At 45.2% G+C, this 22,499-nt stretch overlaps 1 protein-coding gene across 1 annotated transcript; it reads right to left on the reverse strand.

Annotated features, from left to right (window-relative positions):
• Positions 1-1,538: 1,538 nt before the first annotated feature.
• On the reverse strand, positions 1,539-3,953 carry LOC119804510 (paraneoplastic antigen Ma6E-like). Its single transcript, XM_038315904.1, has 4 exons — positions 3,595-3,953; positions 3,503-3,546; positions 3,051-3,115; positions 1,539-3,017 (listed from the first exon to the last, which is right to left on the reverse strand). Exons 1-4 carry the CDS (start codon positions 3,951-3,953, stop codon positions 1,539-1,541), a joined length of 1,947 nt encoding a protein of 648 aa, XP_038171832.1.
• Positions 3,954-22,499: the final 18,546 nt, after the last annotated feature.

The following is a 22,499-nucleotide window of genomic DNA, read 5'->3' on the forward strand; positions in this document are numbered from 1 at the left end:
TTGTAAGTCTAACAAGTGCTGGGATTACTCATGGGTCATCATGTCAGGTTGGTATAATATTTTCAAAAGCCCAAATTAGGCCAGTGAAACTTAACTACAAATCATCTCTCACAATCCCTAGCTTGCTTACTGAAGTGCTTACTCCTTACCCTCTCAGCAACGATATATCCCATGGGTGCCAAGCTGAAATTTCATACTCCTGTAAACCCATTCCTTCCCCAACTGCCCAAGGAAATGGTTAAGACACAGCTGAAACATCCAAAAGTTTATTAAAGAGAAACACTTAATGAAACCATTGAAAAATGTAAAACACTAGTCAGGAAAACATCATAGTCACCAGAAGCTACAGTTCCCAGACTACTCCTCTCAGGGCTCTGAAAGCAGCTTAGAGCCCCTAACTATTTTCTACCTTTACAAACATCCAAGCTGTGCATCTTATCAAGACAATGGCCTCTGGTGATACTCATTTACTTTGGAGGATGACCCGGCAGGGCTGCCCTATTATTGACACAGGCCAGTTATAGTACACATCAAAAATCAAAACACAGAATACTCCCACCAAGTAGAGGATATAGGGGTCATGAATAACAACTTAAATGGAACAAAAACATGGTGTTCAAGTCCCTCCCAGGTCCATGTCTTTTTGCCTGTGCAGCTCAATCAAGTGACAGTCACAAGATAAGCATCAGTCAATCCCTTGGTGTCTTCTGTTCTTCCAGCTGGCTCATGCTGGACTTGGGGCCTCTAGAAAAGACCTGCTCAGGTTATACTGCACATATCTGGAAGACAATCAGCCAGTGGCAGACCTAGGTTCACACTGAGAAAGCAAATAAGTAGCTCACAAAGAACAGGAAAGACCTGACTAGCACAGCAGCTCACTGCACTCGTCTGTATGGAAGTGGCTGACTGGGTGGCCAGAACTTCCACTTGCCCAGTTTAACATATCTCATGGCTTGGCACAAAACCAATGGATGAGGGGGAGTGTGTGAAGGTGAACGCTCTGGAGAGCTGGGTCACTATAAGGCAGACAGGTAAGAGTGAACTTCCATGACAGAAAGCAGCCTGCCTGCCTAGACACTGCAAGTGGGAGGTAGTGGGCTGCCTGTGCTGGGAGAATGAAGTAACTGAAGTGTGGGGATGGCCGCTTTCCCACATCTTCCAGACTAGAGCAGGTGCATTCTCAGGCCACATTCTTAATTTTGTTGCTGGGACCTCAGCAATGTGTTTCAGGCAAGTCAAGCCAGAACAAGTCAGGACTAGCTCTGGAGGTAACATTGTCATGGGAAAGGGAACCTCTCCTGACAACAGTTGGTGACAAATGTGGTCACCTGAATAACTCAAACGAGAGGTGGTGGTGGTGGTGCTGGTGGTAGCCAGAAACCCTTGGGGATTTGTGGGAGAGAGTTGGTTTAAGGTTGGGTAAAACTTCTTCTGGGCCCTGCTGTACTTTGGGGGTGAAGCATGGGCCTTGGGCTTACCTTGCCTGCCTCTAAGACTTAACTGTCTGAGGAAGGAGGAAGCCCTTGAACCTTGTCAACCTATTTGCCAAAGGATTTGGGGTGACTACCTTCCCATGCCCCATCCTCATTTTCTGACTCTTCCTTCAGCCCCTCTGGTACAGGCTCTACTTGCTCTCCTGCACTGGCCAAGCTCTCAGGCACACCTGGACCCTCAGTGGGCCCTGCCTGGCCTGAGCCAGCAGGGGCCAACACATTTTCATCTCTGTCAGTGACAGGGAAGACCTTGGCCTCCTCAGAATCAAGGCCTGCCTTTGTGGCACCATCAGTATCAGCAGCAGGCTCAGCAGCTTGCTCAACAACAGCAGCAGCAGCCTGGCCAGCAGCTTCACTGGCTGGAAGAGCCTCTCCAACAGCAGGAGCAGGCTCAGTGCCCCCAACACCAACAAGGGCAGCCTGGACCACATCCAACTCTCCACCATGCACTTCCACCCCTTCCCCTACTTGGATCACTGCATTTTCTACCAGAGCTGCCTCCCATGCCTCAGTCTCCCGAACAAGTCTGAGCAGCCCAACAAAGCCAGGTGGCCGCCTCTCCAGTCGCATCCTCCTCAGGCTGTTCTGCAGCATCTGGTTGGGCCGGGCCCGCATTAGCACCTGCCGTGCCCTCACCTGATCCACCGTTGCAGGCTGAATGGCCCCCTTCTCCAGGGCCATCTGCAGCAGACCTTCCAGGCGCATCACATAGGCAAAGAGCGTCTCCTGAGGCCCTTGGGAGCAAGTCAGGAACTTCATCCGCGCGGTCATCACGGTATCCTTGTTGCCAAACACGTGCACCAGTGCAGCCAGGCAGTCCTGTGCAGGGGTGTCTGGATTCTCTTCCAGAAGCTCACACAGGAGATCCAGGGCAGGGCCGCCCAAGCTCTCGACCAGCCGCCGACGCCGTTCTGTCTCGGATATGTGGCGCCACATGTATAGCATGTCATTGGCGTGCTCCAGCCAGCTCTCAAAAGACAGACCCCCACAGCCGGGCTCTTCCATCCCAGAGAAGTGTCTCAGCTCCTGGTAGGCCATGTTTTCCAGGATGGGCTGCATGGCTTGGCCCCACTGATGGGTCCAGGCTCCAGCCCCATGTGCCCCTCCTGCCACATCAAAGGGCCCTTCCTCACCTGAGCCTCCTGCCTCACCTGCGGCTCCTGCCAATCCCACGGCTCCTAGAATGCCTGCAACTCCCATGTCACCTGCAGCTCCCTCCTCATCTGACAGTCTTGCCTCACCTACTGCTCCTGCCTCATCCTCTCCTACAGCTCCTTCTTCTCCCATGGCCCCTCCATCATCCACAGATCCTTCGTCCCCTGCAGACCCCTCATCGCTCCCAGAGCCTTCATCACCTGCAAATCCTTCATCATCTGCAAACCCCTCATCACCTGCAGACCCCTCATCACCTGCAGACCCCTCATCACCTGCAGACCCCTCATCACCTGCAGACCCCTCATCACCTGCAGACCCCTCATCACCTGCAGACCCTTCATCACCTGCAGAGTCCTCATCACCTGCAGACTCCTCATCACCTCCTGCTCCCACATCTAAAACGCCTCCTTCTCCTGCAGCTCCTACCTCACCTGCAGCCCCTGCCCAACCCATAGCTCCTATAACACCTGCGACCCCCATGTCACCTCCAGCTCCCTCCTCATCAGACATTCTTGCAGCCCCAGCCTCAACTACATCATCTTCCCCATCCACAGCCCCCTCATCTAACAATCTTGCTTCATCTACTTCTGCTACCTCATACACAACCCCTCCCTCAGCTACAACTCCTTCCTCATCCTCTGCTCCTTCCTCATCTGGCATGCTCGCCTCAGCTGCAGCTTCTTCCTGGGCTGCTCCTCCTACCTCACCTGCTCCTTCCTCGCCCTCTGTTTCTTCCTCTTCTGACATTCTTGCCTTGGCTGCAGCTCCTTCCTCCAGTAGGAAGGGAGCAGGAGGAGCCACATCTGCTCCTTCCTCACCCTCTGCTCCTTCCTCAACAGGTACTCTGGCCTCACCCTCAGCTCCTTCCTCAGCTGCTCCTCCTGCCTCACCCACAGCCCTAACTACATCTCCTTCCTCTACTGTAGCCCCTGCCCCACCTGAAGACCCTTCCAAAGCTTGCCCGTGAGCCTGTGCAGGGAAATTGAATGTGTCCTGTTGTAGCTCGATATCAGGGACCGGAGGCAGGAAGATCACAGTCCAGGGCCCCCTATCATTTGGTATTTGTTGGGGGATCATACTTTGGTTTAAATTGTCAGCGAATTCAACCAAAGCGACCTTTGCCCCGATCTCTTTTCTGAAGACCTTGCCAAGCACTCGGTACCTGCCCAGGGGCCTGAGGGCAGCCTGCACAGCCTCCTGGAATTCTTCTTCCTCACAGTCATCCGGGATACCCAGGATGAGCAGGGAGCGCTGGGCATTGGCACCCATCCACCTGCACCAGTCCTGAAGAATAGCCAGTCCCATAGCAGTGAACTTGGAAGGAAACATGACCAGAGAGGGATGTGTGCTGACTGAAGCAGTCTTCTCCTCCTGTGAGTGGAAAAGACAGAAAGGCATATTGATGGCAGGCAATCCAGGTCCCACCAAGCTTCCCCATAAAGTGTAGGGCCAGTCCTACTTGGTCCATTTTGTTTGGTTTTAAGAAAATCTTTGACAAATTAAATCTATTTACAATATTTTATCTAGTGGCAGTTCTAATATTTTCTGTCTCCTGAAGAAACCTGCAATCTGTAAGTTTTCAAGCTTTGGTGAAAATCTGCACTTAACATTCAATTCTCTTTTTAAATGTCTGCATAGCCTGATACAGAGCTACAGTAATGAAAACAGCTTGGTATTGGCATAAAAACAGAGATATTGACCAATGGAATCAAATCGAAGACCCGGATATTAACCCACAAACCTATGAACACCTGATTTTTGACAAAGGAGCTAAAATTATACAATGGAAGAAAGAAAGCATCTTTAACAAATGGTGCTGGCATAACTGGATGTCAACCTGTAGAAGAATGAAAATAGATCCATATCTATCACCATGCACAAAACTCAAGTCCAAATGGATTAAAGACCTCAATATAAATCTGACCACACTGAACCTGATAGAAAAGAAAGTGGGAAGTAGTCTGCAACACATGGGCACTGGAGACCACTTCCTACGTATAACCCCAGTAGCACAGACAATAAGAGCAACAATAAATAAATGGGACCTCCTGAAACTGAGAAGCTTCTGTAATGCAAAGGACACTGTCATTAAGACAAAAAGGTAACCTACTGAATGGGAGAAAATCTTCACCAACCCCGCATCAGACAAAGGTCTGATCTCCAAAATATATAAAGAACTGGTGCAGGAGAATTGTCGGTATTCTGTCAATCATGTTTTGAATAAATGCTGAATGGCCAGGCAGGAAGTATAGGTGAGTCAACCACACAGGAAGTAGAAGCAGGGTGATGAGAACAGGAGTATTCTGGGAAGAAGAAAGCTCTTCCCACTCTCCTGCGCAGACACCGAAAAAGCAGTATGTAATCTACCTGGATGAGAAAGGTACCGAGCCATGTGGCTAACATAGATAAGAACAATGGGTTAATATAAGCTACAAGAGCTAATAAGAAGAGTGAGCTAATGGGCCAATCAGTTTATAACCTATGTAGACTCTGTGTGATTTTTGGGGGGCTTGCTGGCTATGGGGAACTGGGCAGGACATAAACCCCAACAAGCAGGCCCCTTCATGTTACAAAGAACTCAAGAAACTAGACATTAAAACTCTAATTAACCCAATTAAAAAATGGGGTATTGAACTTAACAGAGAATTCTCAACAGAAGAAGTTCAAATGGCCAAAAGACACTTAAGGTCATGCTCAACCTCCTTAGCGATCAGGGAAATGCAAATCAAAACAACTTTGAGATACCATGTTACACCTGTCAGAATGGCTAAAATCAAAAACACCAATGATAGCTTATGCTGGAGAGTATGTGGAGTAAGGGGAACACTCATCCATTGTTGGTGAGAATGCAAACTTGTACAAACACTTTGGAAATCAGTGTGGTGGTTTCTCAGGAAACTGGGAGTCAACCTACCTCAGGATCCCGCAATTCCACTCTTCGTAATATACCCAAGAGATGCCCAATTATACTACAAAAGCATTTGTTCAACTATGTTCATAGCAGCACTATTTGTAATAGGCAGAACCTGGAAACAACCTAGGTGCCCCTCAATAGAAGAATGGATAAAGAAGGTGTGGCACATTTATACTTTAGAGTTCTACTCAGCAGTAAAAACCAATGACATCTTGAATTTTGCATGCAAAATGGAAAGAGAAAACACTATCCTGAGTGAGGTAACCCAGACCCAAAAAGAGGAATATGGTATGTACTCACTCATAAGTGGATTCTAGCCATAAACAAAGGACATTGAGTCTATAATTCATGATCCTAGAGAAGCTAAATAAAAAGGTGAAACCAAAGAAAAACATATATTTATCCTCCTGGATATTGGAAGTAGAGAAGATTACCAGGCAAAAGTTGGGAGCATAGGGGTGGGGGGAGGGTGGGGGAAGGGAAGATGGGGAGAGAGAGGGGAGAAGGGGAGGATTGGGGAGAGCTTGGGGGAATGGGATGGTTGAGGTGGAGGAAGGCTGGATATAGGAGCAGGGAAGAAGATATCTTAACTAAGGGAGCCATTTTAGGGTTGGCAAGAGACTTGGCTCTAGAGGGGCTCCCAGGTGTCCAAGGGGATGTCCCCAGCTACGTCCTTGGGCAGCAGAGGAGAGGGTGCCTGAACTGGCCCTATCCTATAGAGACACTGATGAATATCTTGCATATCACCATAGAACCTTCATCTGGTGATGGATGGAGATAGAGACAGAGACCCACATTGGAGCACTGGACTGAGCTCCCAAGGCCCAGATGAAGAGCAGAAGGAGGGAGAACATGAGCAAGGAAGTCAGGACCGCGATGGGTGCGTTCACCCACAGACAAGGTGTGACTGATCTAATGGGAGCTCACCAAGGCCAGCTGGACTGGGACTGAAGGAGCATGTAATCAGACCAGACTCTCTGAATGTGGCTGACAATAAGGGCTAACTGAGAAGCCAAGGACAATGACACTGGGTTTTGATTCTATAGCATGTACTGGCTTTTTGGGAGCCTAGTCTGTTTGGATGCACACCTTCCTAGACCTGGATGGAGGCGGGAGAGCCTTGGACTTCCCACACGACAGGGCACCCTGACTTCTCTTAGGACTGGAGAGGGAGAGGGAGGGGGAGTGGAGGGAGGAGGAGGGAAATGGGAGGATGGGAGGAAGTGGAAATTTTTAATAAATAAATGAATAAAAAACAACTTTAGGAATTCCTACACTTCCACCTGGTCAGCCTGGGTAATCAAACTCCAGCTGTCAGGAGCCTTTACCTTCTCAGTTACCTTGTCAGCCTATATTTGTTCTTTTCTAATAAAAAATGTCTAAAACAGCCGGGCGGTGGTGGTGCACGCCTTTAATCCCAGCACTCGAGAGGCAGAGGCAGGCGGATCTCTGTGAGTTCGAGACCAGCCTGGTCTACAAGAGCTAGTTCCAGGAGAGGCTCCAAAGCTACAGAGAAACCCTGTCTCGAATAACCCAAAAAAAATGTCTAAAACAATTTTCTGCTGATCCCTTCTTTATTTGCCCTCTTAATTTTGGCAAGTTGTGTTTTTTATTATTGAATTTGAAATATTTCCTTGTAATTAAATTTATCACCAACATATAAGGCAAATCATACTTTTGTGACCCACAGGATTCCAAATATTTAGCCATTAACAGTTTTCCAGCTGTTCTATTGTCAACACTACCAAAAAAATACACAGTATTAATTTCAAAAAGAATTTCACCATAGTTTTAAAAGATTACATACTAAAATACAATACTTTTAAATGCTTGGTATTTTCTCAGGATAGAATTCCTAGCTTCAAGTGATCCTCTTACCTCGGCCTCTTCAATATCTGTGAGTACAAGCCCACGTTACTGCTTGTAACCTGTAAAGATATTTTAAAAAAAAAATTGTTGCTCAATGCATGTATGGTCTATTTAGGAAATTGTACAATGTACAGCACTGCAATTCACATGCGACATCCCCCATAGCTGATCTGTGGGATTGTCAAGCCTTTCTGATCCCAAATACACAGCACCAGCCCACAGAGGCACCATTCCGTCTTCACCCACCAGTGTACAGCAGCTAAGGGTCTCTGATTATCACATTCATTCCAGGAAGCCACTTAGCCTTGTCTTCTGTATGCCCTCCACCCTCAAGCAGTGACCATTTCTTCTGATCTGCCCCACATCCTTGCCCACCTGCCACTCACAAGGTTCTGGCATATGGCAACACACAAGCTCACTCAGTCAGCAGTAAGCTTCTCTAGGCTAGATGGCAGGGTGCCCCCCAAGTGCTTAAATATTGTTGGTCTCCTTTGGCCTCCAAAAAGCCATAGACTTTTGCCTCATCCAAAGCCAGCAGGTATTCATTTCTTCACCCGAAGCCTCTCCTATCACTCTCAAAATTAGGGTGCTCCAGAACCCTAACACATCCCCCCACCACTGAGAGTTGGCTCACCAGGGGGAAAATATTGCCCCATCTCCCGTCAGGACTGTTGCCCCTCCCCTCTCCCTTTCCTCTACGCTGAGGTTGGCCGCCATGTTGTGCGCCAAAGGCAGCCCTCCCTGCCTCAAAGAGACTCAACAGATGTTTTCCCGCCAAAGACCAAATGGGCACATACGCCTACTTCACAGTGAGGCATCTGCGCTGTGTGAGCACCATTTGTTCAGGGGCTCGGCCTTTCACCATTTACCACACCCCTCCTTCTATAGCTAGGCATTCACATGCGTGCAGGCAAGCAGGGAACACACACGCACGCGCACACACGCACGCGCACACACGCAACATGCCGGCACGTGAACACGCACATACATACCAGGGCCCAGTCCCATGCAGCCTGACATACTGAGCACCCTAAGGCCTAGACTACGGCACCTCATCACTCTCTCTGCGTGACTGGCTGCACCCAACGGCTCCCTTCTGACCTCTCCCTCAGAGTCTGCAGACAGAGCCTACCACCCCACAGCCTTCTGTGTCCTATACCCAAGCAACCTCTTCTCATCCATCCTGTGGCCACAAGGGACTAGACTAGGCCTGACCTCATTCAGGCGGGTCCAACAAGGCCCTCGACACACCCTCGCCATACCCTACCGTGGCAGCCCCGGAACACCCTGCCTGGGCGCCAGAGGCAACTAGTGTCTAGACCAACCAATGTCCCTACCTGACTGTTGATTTTCCCTGACTTTGTTCTCCTCGGGAGTCCCAAGCGCGAATGTCCAGTCACCTCAGCAGCAGAGCGGAGCGGCGGAGCCGAGCGAGCGACGCGACGAGACGTTAAGCTCTCAAGCACCCGACAAACTCCCAGAATCCCTTGTTTCTCCCATAAACCCCCTCTGTATCTTGAAGAAAATTCTGGACTACTCTATGGCAAATGATTGGATCAACAGCTCTTGGGGGCGGAGCCAGTGTTAACAGGGAGCATATCCACCAATGCGAAGGCTTGACATGGCAAAGCTTGAAATGTCCAGAAGTAATAGACATGCTCATTGGTCCTTCCTCCGGTCCTTTAGACAGAGGCGTAAAGAGGCTGACTTTTCTGTAATCGATTTTGAAGCTTTCTTATTTAGTTGAAAAACATGAATTTTATGTGTTCCTAATAAATTTACCCAAATATCATGGTGAACTTTAATCTTAGCTGATAGTTTTTGGGGGGATTTTTGTTTGTTTGTTTTTGTTTTTAAAGACAGGGTTTTTCTGTGTAGCGTCAATCGTCCTGAAAATCACTTTGTAGTCCAGGCTGGCCTTAAACTCACTGAAATCTGCTTGCCTCTGCCTTCCGAGTGCTGGGATTACAAGGCATGTGCCCCCTTAGCTGATAATTTTTACTCTTTATTTCTATTATTAGCACAATGTTTAGATGTGACTTTCATGAAGCCCCAGGTCTGAACAAACCCAGGAGTGGCTGTGGACACTGGTCATGGAAGTAGAAGGAGGTACATCAGGAGTTCAGGGTCATTCTCAGCTACACAGAGAGTTTGAGGCCAGCTTCGGCTATGTGACTCTATCTGTAAAACCCAAAAAGGAATAACAAGTTAATCCTTGCCAGGCACGATGGCGCAAATCTACAATTCTAGGTGCTGGGGAGGCTAGGTTCAATTAGTGAAAGCTAGATTGTACAATTTAGAAAAGTTGATGAAATAAAGAGGAAAAAGAAAATTAATGAAGGTAGAGCTCACGGGCACAGATCCTGGGTTCAGTTCTCAGGGTCACAGGAATGGGGACGAGTTGTTTCCATTTTCTTTTACTTACTGTTTGTGTGTTGTGTTATTGTGTATCTCTTACTATCACCCCATTGGATTTTTTTTTTTACTGTAATTAGAGACCAAAAGCTTTAAGGTTTTTTTCCCCCACCCTTACCAAACTTTGGATCCTTCTGCCTCAACTCCAGAGTACTTGGATTTACAGCAGATCTGGCCTACTTTTCTTCAATAATTTTATATATCCAGGGCTCTTTCCTCTCTCCGTGGATTCTTTGTACGCATTTCTTAGACCTTATGTCTCACACAGAACATCACAGGCCTATTTTTAAAATTTCTTTCTTTTTTCTTTTATTTTCTTATCTTTTTAAAAATCTCTTATCCTCTCAGATTTCCAGAATGGATAATTTCTCTACATCTATGTTCAGAAGATTTTATTCCTTTTTCTTTAATCTACAATCTTTTTAGAATAATCAGGTGAAAATTACACTATGCTTTTTTTCAATTCTGGATTCATAATTAATTCTTTTATCTTTGACAGGGTGGATTGTTTTAGAAATACTCTCAGTGTATAGCCTTAAGATGTCCTGTAACTCACTATGTAGCCCAGCCTGGCCACAGAATTGCTGCAATCCTTCTATCTTGGCCTTTGGAGTACTGAGTTTACAGGCATATGCCACTATACCTAACTCATAGCTGGTCTTTTTCAATACTTTTTCTCTGCTGAAATTTTTTTGAAATCATTATAAGCATAATTTATGTCAATAAAAATACATATTTAAATATTTCTTACTTTGTAAACTAGCACACAAGGTATTACATATCATTATGGAATTTTTTTAACACAAGTGTGTTTTAGTAGATTCTCCCTGTACAACTCAAATCCATCCTTGTAACCTCCTCTTAGTCTCTTTTCCTCTTTTATGTCCCATGACTCATCCTTCTTATCACCTATTTTTATCTTCACATGGTCTACTTTCTAGTTGCTGTTGTTTTTAGGTTTTACCTACATTTACACATTACATTTATATGTTACATGTATATAGTACAGTATAGGTACTAAATATGAGAGAAAATACAGTTTTTAATTCTAAGTTTGAGTCATATAACTTATTATACTTACCTAATACAGCTATTTGCCTGAAACTTTAATTTTTTTTGTTTTTTTTTTTGGTTTTTCGAGACAGGGTTTCTCTGCAGCTTTTTTTAGAGCCTGTCCTGGACCTAGCTCTTGTAGACCAAGCTGGCCTCAAACTCACAGAGATCCGCCTGCCTCTGCCTCCCGAGTGCTGGGATTAAAGGCGTGCGCCACCACCGCCTGGCTGAAACTTTAATTTTTTTTACAGAGGTATAAAATTCAATTATATATACATTCATCTGTTTATGGCCATCTAGATTGTTTCCTTTTCCTTGCTATGATGGATAGAGCACCAATAAACATGGATATGTGAGTATCTCTAGCTCTATATAAGCATCTCTATCTGATATAGAGTCCTTTGCATACATGCCCAGGAGTGGCATAGCTATGTCATATGGTAGTTATGTTTTTTAATGTTTTTAAAAAACTACCATACTGGTTTACATAATAGCTGCTCTAGTTTGCACACCTATCAGTAGTGAATAAAAGTTCCTCCCCGACCCCATCCTCACAAGCATTTGTTCTCAGATTTCTTTGTGACAGCTATTCTGACTAGGGTGAGGTGAAATTTCAAAGTGGTTTTAATTTGTATATCACTAATGGCTAGGGACATAGAACACTTTTTAAAATCACTTATTTGGCATTGATAGAACAGTTTATTCCTTTCACTAGCCAAATTTTTAATTGCCAGGAGACCTGTTTGTATGTTTAATTTTTGCCATTCTTTTCAAATTCTGGATATTAGCTCTTGTCTGAAATACAGCTGCCAAAGTTTCCTTTGCTGTGGAGAAACTTTCAAATTTAATTTTTCTCATACTTCTTTTAGTATTATTATTTACTTTATATTTTTGGCATTTTGACCTTCGTGTGTCATAGAGTTTCTTCTTTGATAATGTCTGGTGGGATTATGAATGCCTCTTGTGTCTGTATTTATACTTCATTTGGGGAGTTTTCTGCTGCAGTTTCTCTAGGTAATCTGTCTATTTCTTTATATTTTCTCTGAGCATCTTCTACACCATGAATTCACAGATTTAGTCGCTTGAATGCATCCCAAACTTATTAGAAATATTGTTCATGTTTAACTTTTATCTTTACTGTTTGTATTATGTCTTCACTAAGTCCTCCATCCTGAAATTTGTTCTTCTCCATGATCTTATGTTTCCACAAAGTTTTCCAGTATGGTTTTATTTGATTAGCCATTTATTTCATTTCCTGAGTTTCTGTTCAGAACTTTTAAAATATTCTGGTTTTCTTGCTGAATTTTTCCTTTAAATTTTTTTCCTCAAATTTGTTAATTTTTGCCAGGCGGTGGTGGCACACACCATTAATTCCAGCACTCAGGATACAGAGGCAGGGGGATCTCTTTGAGTTTGAGGCCAGCCTGGTCTGCAGAGCGAGTTTCAGGACAGTTAGGACTGTAACACAGAGAAACCCTGTCTCAAAAAACAACAGCAACAAAATGCTAACGGTTTAATTCAGTTTCACAAAGTTCTCATTCGGGTCTTGGATAGAATCCCTTAGTTCATTCATTTTCTTTTTTAAATTTTCTATATGGTTCTTAATTCTTTTTAAAAAGGACTGAATTCTTTCTCAGACATTTCAGCTACTTCTGTGATTTTTTTTTTATTACATTGAGAGATTAGGACTGGGTCATAGTTAGTAGTTGTGCCACAATCTTTGTTTCTTTTTCATGTGTTGTGAATCTTCTGAAATGGGTTTGTCTTCCTGTCTTTACTTTCCCTTCTTTCAACTTCATTTGACTATTTTTGTGAGTCTCCCTAAAAACATATATATATATATATATATATATATATATATATATATACACACACACACACACACACAAAGTTCAGCTATGGAGACTGATGAGGCTTGATGTTGATTCCAGGTAAGGTCACTGAGGTGATCTCAGTTAAGAGACACCAGGACCATTGTTGTAAAATATTATTCTAAGATGTTACATTGACTTATGCTGTGGAATATTAGTTTAGTGATGCAAAAATGTGTTGCATTCTTTTATGTTGCATTTGTTTAACTCTGTGAAACTGGGTTACTTTACCTGTCTAAAACACTGATTGAGCTAATAAAGTACTGAACAGCCAATAGCTAGGCAGGAGAAAGGATAGGTAGGGCTGGCAGGCAGAGAGAATAAATAGGAGGTGAAATCTTGGAAGGAGAGATCAAGTAGCAAGAAAGAGGAGGAGAGGAGACTCCAGGGGCCAGCCATCCAGCTACACAACAAGGCACATACTAAGAAGTAAAGAAAGGTATAGAGAAATAGGAAAAGTTAAAAGCCCAGAGATGAAAAATAGATGGGATAATTTAGGAAAATCTGACTAGAAACAAAGCAAGCTAAAGCCAGACATTCATAAGTAAGAATAAGTCTCTGTGTGATTTATTTGGGAACTAGATGAGAGATTTCCCCCAAAAGAGTAAGGAGTAAAAACAACCAACTACATTTCAGCGTTTCAACATGGGCTCAAATATCCACTTAGGGCTGAGAAAGCTGGGAAAGAAAAAAACAACTGAATATAGCCCCTTCAAGAAACTCCGCCTATCTCAAAAAAAAAAAAAAAGAAAAGAAAAAAAGAAAAAGAAAGTCTGCCTTACAGCAGAGCACTTAAACAACTTTTTCACACACTAAGTAGAAACAAACAAATAAAAAACTAAGTAAAAACCTGTCACAGTGCAAACATCAGCCTTCTAGAGATCTGGGGAGCAAATGCAGTTTCCGGTCATGCACTTGTGACTGGGCTGCCAGATTTAGGCTGGACTTTCACAATCCAAGAGGTAGGTAAAGCCAGCTGATAAAACCGCATGGAGGATCCACCTGTAGCTTAGCAGTTTTAAGTTCCCTCACAAAGGTCAAAAAGGACTAGAGATATGCAGTAAAAGAGGTCCAAATCAAAAAACCTCCAAACAGGTTCCAGGGTGTTTAACAGTGGCATAGGCTTAAGAAAGAAAAGAAAATGGGCATAGAGAATCGTGGAAAAAATAAATAGTTTAAAAATAATAAAGTCTTAGAGAGTAAAAGTAATTTTAAAAATACACATAAAATGGGACAGGAAGTCCTGTATGTTATTGTATTGATTTTGAATGCTTTGATTGCTGATAAATGACAGCTGCTAAGAGACCTGGACTTGAAATAAACCAGCCTAGATACTTTAGGAATGCCTTACATTTTAAAATGGAAGTCGAAAACTGTATTTGTCAAATGGAATCAAAACTGCTTTGGGGAAAAGGTTTCACTTTTGTTTCCACAGAAAACAAGAGGTGATGGGGAACCTCCATCAGCCAATGATCTTTAAGAGGTTGGACCAGGTTAAGGCATAGCCTTTTGGGTACCCAGAGAAAATTGCTGGTCTGCCCCAGGCTTGCTCTCTCTCTGGTTCCCGCGTCACACACCTGAGGCTAGACTTATCACTCCTGTTCCGTGAATTAGCCCATTATAATAAAGAAAATATAAGTGAAATCTTTGACCCACGTCCTCAACCCCCAACAGAGAGGTTGTGTATTCCTTCCATGTTAATATGGATCTGGTTTGATCAAGGGAGACATCCTGAAACTTGACAAGTGATATCTATCAACAAAGGTTACAGCTGGTCTTCTCAAGACTTGACCATTATCTCAAATTTTTCTCAGGGACCCTTAATCATATTTTTACACACAGACAACAGGAAGCAGTCTGGAGAACATGACACCCACATTCCCAAGAGATGGTGATGGAGGAGGGTCATCTGTCTATGTGTTACTTTCACTGGTTAATAAAGAAACTGCCATAGCCCTTTAATAGGACAAAAAAAATTAGGTAGGTGGAGTAGACAGAACAGAATGCTGGGAAGAAGGGAAGTAAGTCAATCGCCATGATTCTTCAACCCGAAACGGATGTAGGCTAGAATCTTTCCTGGTAAGCCTCCACCTCGTGGTGCTACACATATTAATAGAAATGGGTCAATCAAGATGTGAGAGTTAGCCAATAAGAGGCTGGAACTAATGGGCCAGACAGTGTTTAAAAGAATACAGTTTCTGTGTAATTATTCTGGGGCTAAGCTAGCCGTGCAGGAGCCCGGCCGGAATGCAGCCCGCCGCTCCTTCAACAAGATGGTATGGGAGGTTTTTGGTTATTTTGTGGGTCATGAATGTTTGTTACCATTTAGGGTAATATAAAAATATAGGATAAAAAGACAATTATTATTCTCAGATATTTTGCATTGGCATGGATTTTGGCAGCACCAAGAAGAGTTCATTTTATGTAAACTTCATAAAAGTTTACAATTTACTTCATAAAAGGATGAAGGGCATTAAAGAAACTCCATAGGAGTTTGCTTTCATTATGGCAAAGGTTAGCCACTGGGAAAGAAGCTGCTCTTTCCTTGACTGCTTGACTGTGTGGCTTGCTTACAATTTCAGAGGTTCACCACTATCATTATGACAAGGAGCATGGCAGCATGCAGGCAGACATGGTGCTGGAACTCAACATGCTACATCTTGCAGGCAACAGCAAGTCAACTGACATACTGGGCAGTATCCTGAGCATAGGAAACCTTAAAGCCCACCCCACAGTGACACACTTCCTCCAACACATTCCCACTCGAACAAAGGCACACCTCCTCATAGTGTCACTCATTATGAGATTATAGGGGGCAATTATATCCAAAATACCAGAACCACACAGCCTGGTATCCTCTGAGTACACAAAAACAAGTAACTCAATTAGTACTGGTCCCTTCACCAAAAATATCAGCTCCCCTGTGAGTTGATATTTCTGTCTCTATTTCTCTGTCTCTTGTACTGTCAGGGAGTTTTATTTCTAGTATTTTGTCATAGTTGTTGCCTACAGGAAGTTGATCTGCCCGAGGTTATCTACCACAGTTGAAGGCAAAAGATGTGTCTTGGTTAAGTTTCTATTGTTGTGACAAAATACCATGACTGGAGTGGAGAAAATATATATATAGCTCAATAAAAACAATAAAAAGAAAACAATAAAGAGCTTCTGTATTGGAAAAATACCATGACTGGCTTTTAAAGGAGTTTAATTGTGCATACAGTTTCAGAGCATTCGAGTCTATGATGGCATAGTGAAGGTTTGGAGAAGCAGCTGAAGCTCACATATTGGTCCACAAGCAGGAAGCAGAAAACACACTAGGAAAATGGTGTGGGCTTTTCCACCCAAGTGACACACAAGGACACACCTCATCCTTGCTGAACAGTTCTAATTCAAATATTCAAATACATGAGCCCAGCCGGGCGGTGGTGGCGCACGCCTTTAATCCCAGCACTCGGGAGGCAGAGGCAGGCGGATCTCTGTGAGTTCGAGACCAGCCTGGTCTACAAGAGCTAGTTCCAGGATAGGCTTCAAAGCTACAGAGAAACCCTGTCTCGAAAAACCAAAAAAAAAACCAAACAAAAAAAAAAAATACATGAGCCCATGGGAACATTGTCATTCAAACCACCACATTCCACTCCCTGACCCCCATAGGCTCATGGCCATTTTATAATGCAAAGTCGAACTTCAGAAGTTCTCAGACTCTTTCAGTCTCAATACCATTTAAAGACACAAAGTTCAAAACCCTTCTGAGATTCAAATCATTCTCTTAACTGTAAACGCCTATTAAATCAAAATGCAAATTGTATACTCGCAACATACAATATCAAAGAATATACAGTACCATTCCAAAAAAGGAGGAATTGGGGGATAGTGAGGAAATAGCTGACCAAAGCAAGATCAAAACCTAACAGGGCAAATTTTAAATCCTGTTGCTCCATGTCTGATGTCACATGGCTTAGGTGGCTCGACTTTTTCAGCTTTGCTGCCTGCAACATATTTTTCTCTCTTGGGTCTGATTCCACTCCCTGTCTGGAACTCTCCTTTGCATCTGTCTCACAGCTCTGGAATCTCCAAGTTCTTAAGATCTCTAACTTCCAGGCTTCACTTTCACAGTATCACTGAATGGCTTCTCAGGGCCCCCATGTAGGGACTCCACTGCCAAACACCTGGCTTGCCTCAGCTGCTTTCCTTAACCACAGAAGATTCTACAACCTCTTCTTGAATACATCCTTCATACTGTAAAGTCAGAACCACAAACCACATGGCAAATGCTGCCAAGTTTGACTGTCTGGTTGAGGTAGATCTTGGCCCCATTATTGAATTATTTTTGTATAACATTTGATTTGTTGTAAGAACAAAAATTTCTCAGCCCTTTCACAGGATAAAAGCTCAGCTGGATGGGGTCTTGTCCTGAGGTCACTACTCCCTTTATTCCATTTTGAATCAGGATTCTTCCTATTTTTTCAGCACAAGTCTTAGTTCCAATATTCAGTTTCCTCAAACTGTATATTTTGTGGGGTTTTTTTTAGCCCCAATTCCTTTTCACCATAGAACTCTTCAGGAGTGATTACTAATAACCATGCAACAGAGTCAATATTACGCTGTCTTGAGATCTCCTCTGCCAACAAAATTAATCTAGACATTTTCAAATGAGCCTAAGGCATATTCTTAGGATGAGGGCAAAAAGCAGACACATTCTTTGCCAAAATATCACAATAATAAATGGTCTCTAGTCCAGTTTCTAATGCTGTTCCCCTCTGAGACCTCATAAACTGGACCTCCATAATTTACATCTCTCTCAGCACTACTGTCTCCCAAGCTCCTGTTAGGATGGCCCATTAACCCCACTTCCTGCATTCAACCACTTTTCTAGCCCAAAGTCCCAAAGTCTTCCACATGCCCCCCTAAAACATCATGGTCAGACCTGTCACAGAAATAACTCATTTCCTATTGCTGTGACAAAACACAATGACCAAGGCAACATATAAAAGAAAGAGTTTAATTGTATTTGTGGTTGTAGAGGACTTGAGTCTATGATGGCAGATTGAAGGTATGGTACATGTGGCTGGAGCAGCAACTGAGAGTTTGTATAACTGATCCACAAGCAGGGGGCAGAGGGTACTCTGAGCCCTTGAAACCTCAAAACCCACAACCCCAGTGGCACACCTCCTCTAACAAGGTATACCTCCTAATCCTTCCCAAACAATTCCAGCAGCTGGAGACCAAGCATTCAAATATATGATCCTATAGAGGCCATTCTCTTGAAGGAAAAAAACTAACACAGGCTGAATTGATGTTTTGTTATTTATTATATCATTGGTTGGTTGGTTAGTTGTTTTCAACAGACATGCTTTGAAGCCCTGACTTGTCTGGAACTCATTATATAGACTGTGCTGACCATGAGCTATCAGCTATCGTCTCCTACCTCTGTCTCTCAAGTATTAATACCAATCTGAGTCACCATGCCTACCTGTGATTTAAATTTAACAAGAACACTTGGGACTGTACAATTGCAGGAACCCACTAACTGGTTGTGATGATTTAAATGAAAAATGTTCCCCATATGCGCTCGTATTTGAATACTCGGTTCCTAATTGGTGTCACTGTTTGGGGAGGTTTTGGTGGTGCAGTATTGCTAAAGGAGCTATGTTGTTAGTAGCAGGCATTGAGATTAAAGGCTTCATGCTGCTTCCAGTTCATTTTCTCTGCTTCATGCTTGCTGTTAAATATGAGAGCTCTCAACTGTTCCTGTCATGCTTTACCACGATGATGGGCTCTTACCCCTCTGGAACCATAAGCCACAATGAACTCTTTTCTTCCATCAGTTGTTTTTGGTCACTGCATTTTATAGTGTCTTAGTCAGTGCTCTATTGCTGTGATGAGACACCAAGACTACGTCAGCTCTTACGAAAGAAAGCATTTAACTGTGACGTCCTTCCAGTGTCACAGTTTACTCCGTCATCATCATGAAGGGGAGCATTGGTGGCAGGCAGACAGACAATGGTGCTAGAGAATTTTCTGAGAGTTCTGCATCCAGATCTAAAGGAAGCAGGAAGAGAGAGAGCCATTGGGCCTGTCCTGGACTTTTGAAACCTCAAAGTCCACTGCCAGGGACACACTTCTTCCAACAAGTCCATACTTAATCTTTCCCAAATTTCTAAGCATTCAAATATATGGCTCTATAGGGGCAATTCTTATTCAAACCACAGACAGCAACAGAAAAGTAACACATTAGCTTCAAGTATTATTTCTTCTAACTAACTCATTCATGGAACCTGATACAGAAGTTTTGCATGTGTCTCAATGAATTATTTTAAGGGCCAGCAAGATGGCTAAGCAAGTTAAGATGCTTTCTTACAAGCCTGTTGGCCTGAATTTGATCCCTGTAATGTACATGGTATGAGAGAACCAACTCACACAAATTTCAAGAGCTGTAGCTTAATTCTGCTATCTGAAATGGGGTGGCAGGTGAACTTCATGACTCACTTGTAATAGAATAGACCAGAATGGCTGCCCAGGCTCTTTGGAATGGCCAAGGCCAAAGGGGGAAGGGCACTGCCAAGATGGTCTCCACACCAGTTTAGTGACCCTGATAGTGTGAGCACAAAGAGCACCCCCAGCTTCAACCGTCTCTAAAACACTTTTGGGGGGATATTGAGACAGGGTTTCTTTTTGTAGCCTTGGCTGTCCTGGAACTCACTCTGTAGACCAGGCTGTGTTTGGACTCACAGAAATCTGCCTGCCTCTGCCTTCTAAGTGCTGGGATTAAAGGGGTGTGCCACGGTGCCAGGCTCCTAAAACATTTTAAGTTCCCCTGATTGCTTCAGGAATTTGAATCCTGGAGTGGCCACAGCAAACGAGCAGAGCCTGGAAGGACCTGACTCCCACACACAACTCTAGAGATCAGAGTCTAAAGTCAGCATGTACCCCTTCACAGGGACTGGGGGAGGACCCTTCCCAGCTCTCCTAGCAGCTCCCCATGTCCCTTGGCTGTGGCCACACACCCCTACCTCTGTGCCCTTCACCTTGCCTTTTCCTTCTGAGTCTCCGCTCTGCCTCTTACCAGGACCTCTATCATTGGACTTGGGGCCACCTGGATGACCAGGGTGATCTCATCTCTGCATCTTTAATGGGGCCAACCTCCACAAGGATGTCTCTCGTGTGCCGCCATGGGCCCAGGAGTCAAGAGGTGCACACATTATTCTGGGAGACCTGCCTGTCCAGCAGCCCCAGTAAGTGGGAAATCTCTTCATTGAAACCCTCAGCTGAGGGTCCCTGGGTCCCTCCCAGCCTGTTCCAGGAAAGGGGCTCCAAAGCAGAGCTTGCTTTTGCCCCCTTATGCTCTCCACTCTTCATTGCCAGAAACATCTTTGCTGGGGCGGTGTCCTAGCCTTCCCCCTAAGCCTGGGACATAGGACAGTAGGATCACAGACTTGCAGAGGACTCCTTGCCTTGGGCTTGGCCTGGTCAGCTTTATAAGGGAAGATACTGCTCAGTTCCCAGCAGTCGGGGTTGGGAGGTATCAGTAGAACCAGCAATGTGGTTGATTTTTCTTATTCTTTATCCTTTGCTCTTTGTCGTAATTTTTTTCTTGTGAGATCTCAAAACTGTCCAAAGAGAAGTATCCAAGTCTAGCCCTTCTGATTCCATATTGGTTCCACTATGTAGATGGTGATCTGTGGGGAAATGGCACTCCTAATGGCCTACCTGGGGGTCTGGCTTGCTGACCACATAGAGTAACCGAAAGAAAGTCTTTGTGCTCAGTAGGGCACCTCCACTTTTTGCACTTCCTCTCTTCTCTCCATCTCTACCTTGCCACCTCCTAAATTCCCCTTCATGCCCTATACTGCCTTTCTGATACTTGTCCTTCCTGCTCACAGGCATGGTCTTTTATTAGGAGACCATGGCCCGACCACTTGATGCTAGGGAAATGGATGGATGGATGGATGGATGGGTGGATGGATGGATGGATGGATGGATGGATGGATGGATGGATGGAATGCTCAATGGTCTGATCCATGAGAGGTGCTTCACTAATGATATGGGGTCGATAGCGCTTCCCTTGTCTGCTTCAGGACTATGATATGGTGACCATTGCAACCCGTCTGCTTCAGAGTAACCCAGACGGAAAACGTAAGAGTCCCGCGTGCGTAGGGAGTGGGACCAGATGTCTGAGTGGGGCGGGAGCGGGACAGGAGCGGGCCGGGAGCCGGCCGAACCGCCCTCCTGCAGCGTCGCGCATGCTCTGTGTCCCCCTTTGCGCCCCATTCCCACGCCGCCGCCGCCCCCGCCCCTGCCCTGACTGCTTGCGCACCCCGCTCCTCCGCAGCAGCGGCGGACCTGGCCGATGGACAGCCACGCAGTACAAACCTCCTGAACAGAGGTGAGGTCGACAACAGTTTGAGAGCTCTGAGTTTTTCAGGGGCGCCTCCCGGGAGAGCTTCTCGGAGGCAGCATCCTTAGCCTCGGTTCTGCCCACAGTAAGGTTGCAGAGCGAAGACCAAACCTGCGTGGCGCGCAGGTATGCAGGCAGGCTGGAGAAGAGAGGCGCTGCGGGTCGCAGGCCCATCTCAGCAGCGTTGTGGAAGGGTGGGCACAGGTGGCTGGAGGGTGGAAAGTGGAGCGGTGGCGGAGGTGCTTGGGGAAGCCCTGGGCTGTGGGCCAACACTGGAAGGACTGGGCAGGGTGGCTTGGGAATGCCCCTTTCTAGCGCCTCGGAGAAGAGAAGCCGGCCTGGCTGGGCTTTAGGGAACTGAAGCCATGTTTTTACGTTTCTCTCCTGATTTTCAGACGCTGATACGGGGTCTGGCACAAGAGCATTGCACTGCTGATCTACTCAGGTAATTCGGGTTTTGCACCCCTGGGTGTGGGAACTCCTCCAGGCAGGCTCAAATTGTATAATCATGGCACTGTTACACAGGGGTGCCTGGCCAACAGTCCGCAGGCACAATCCCTAAGGGCCCCCACACTGGGACAGGACGTCAAAATCCTGAACTTGTGGCTCTTAGGAGTGGAGGGTTGTGTGTATTGACCAGTGCCCAGCGTGCTTCCCCCATTCAAGGGAAGAGCAATAAGCTTAACCAAGCCAATGCACAGTGAGGTGGAAAAGGGAGTGAGAGAGTGAGCAGAGCTGAACAGGGAACTGCAGTGCTAGGATGACTAGTTCCATCTATCAAGGATCTGCCAAAACCCATTATGAGCCGGGTTCTTACAGACTTCTCTGAGATCTGTCAGAGAAGGAGATGGCAAAAGTCTCTGCTCTAAGGTTGGAGTTCTAGTGACAGCACAGACCATGAATCATAAACGGCTTAAAATGGTAGCTGCATAGGATGAATGAAAGATAGTGGGAGCTGAAAAAGGCACAGTTGCAAGCTTAGGTGCTGTGACTAGAAAAGCTGATGAAATAATAAGCCACATGCTTCTGTTTTGGAAGAATATTCTAGACAGAAGGAATAGCTGGTATGAAGGTCCTGAGGCAAGAGTATTCTGACTCCTAAGAGGCCAGTTTGACTACAGCTGAGGGAGGAATTGGGAAGGGCCTTATGAGTTTACTCTGAGTGACAGTTTTGGTAAGGCTGTGGGCAGAAAAGGACAGGATCTGACCCACCTATTCAGAGGATCAGCCATGACTGGCTCTCTGTCTAGGCCAGCCCTGGTTCCCTCCTTCTAGAACTAAGCCTGGGGCCTGTAGTCACAGAGGAGACCCCTGAGGGCTTTGGCAGGACCGGC

This window comes from Arvicola amphibius, chromosome X (genome assembly GCF_903992535.2).
Source record: "Arvicola amphibius chromosome X, mArvAmp1.2, whole genome shotgun sequence".
Taxonomy (NCBI): Eukaryota; Metazoa; Chordata; class Mammalia; order Rodentia; family Cricetidae; genus Arvicola; species Arvicola amphibius.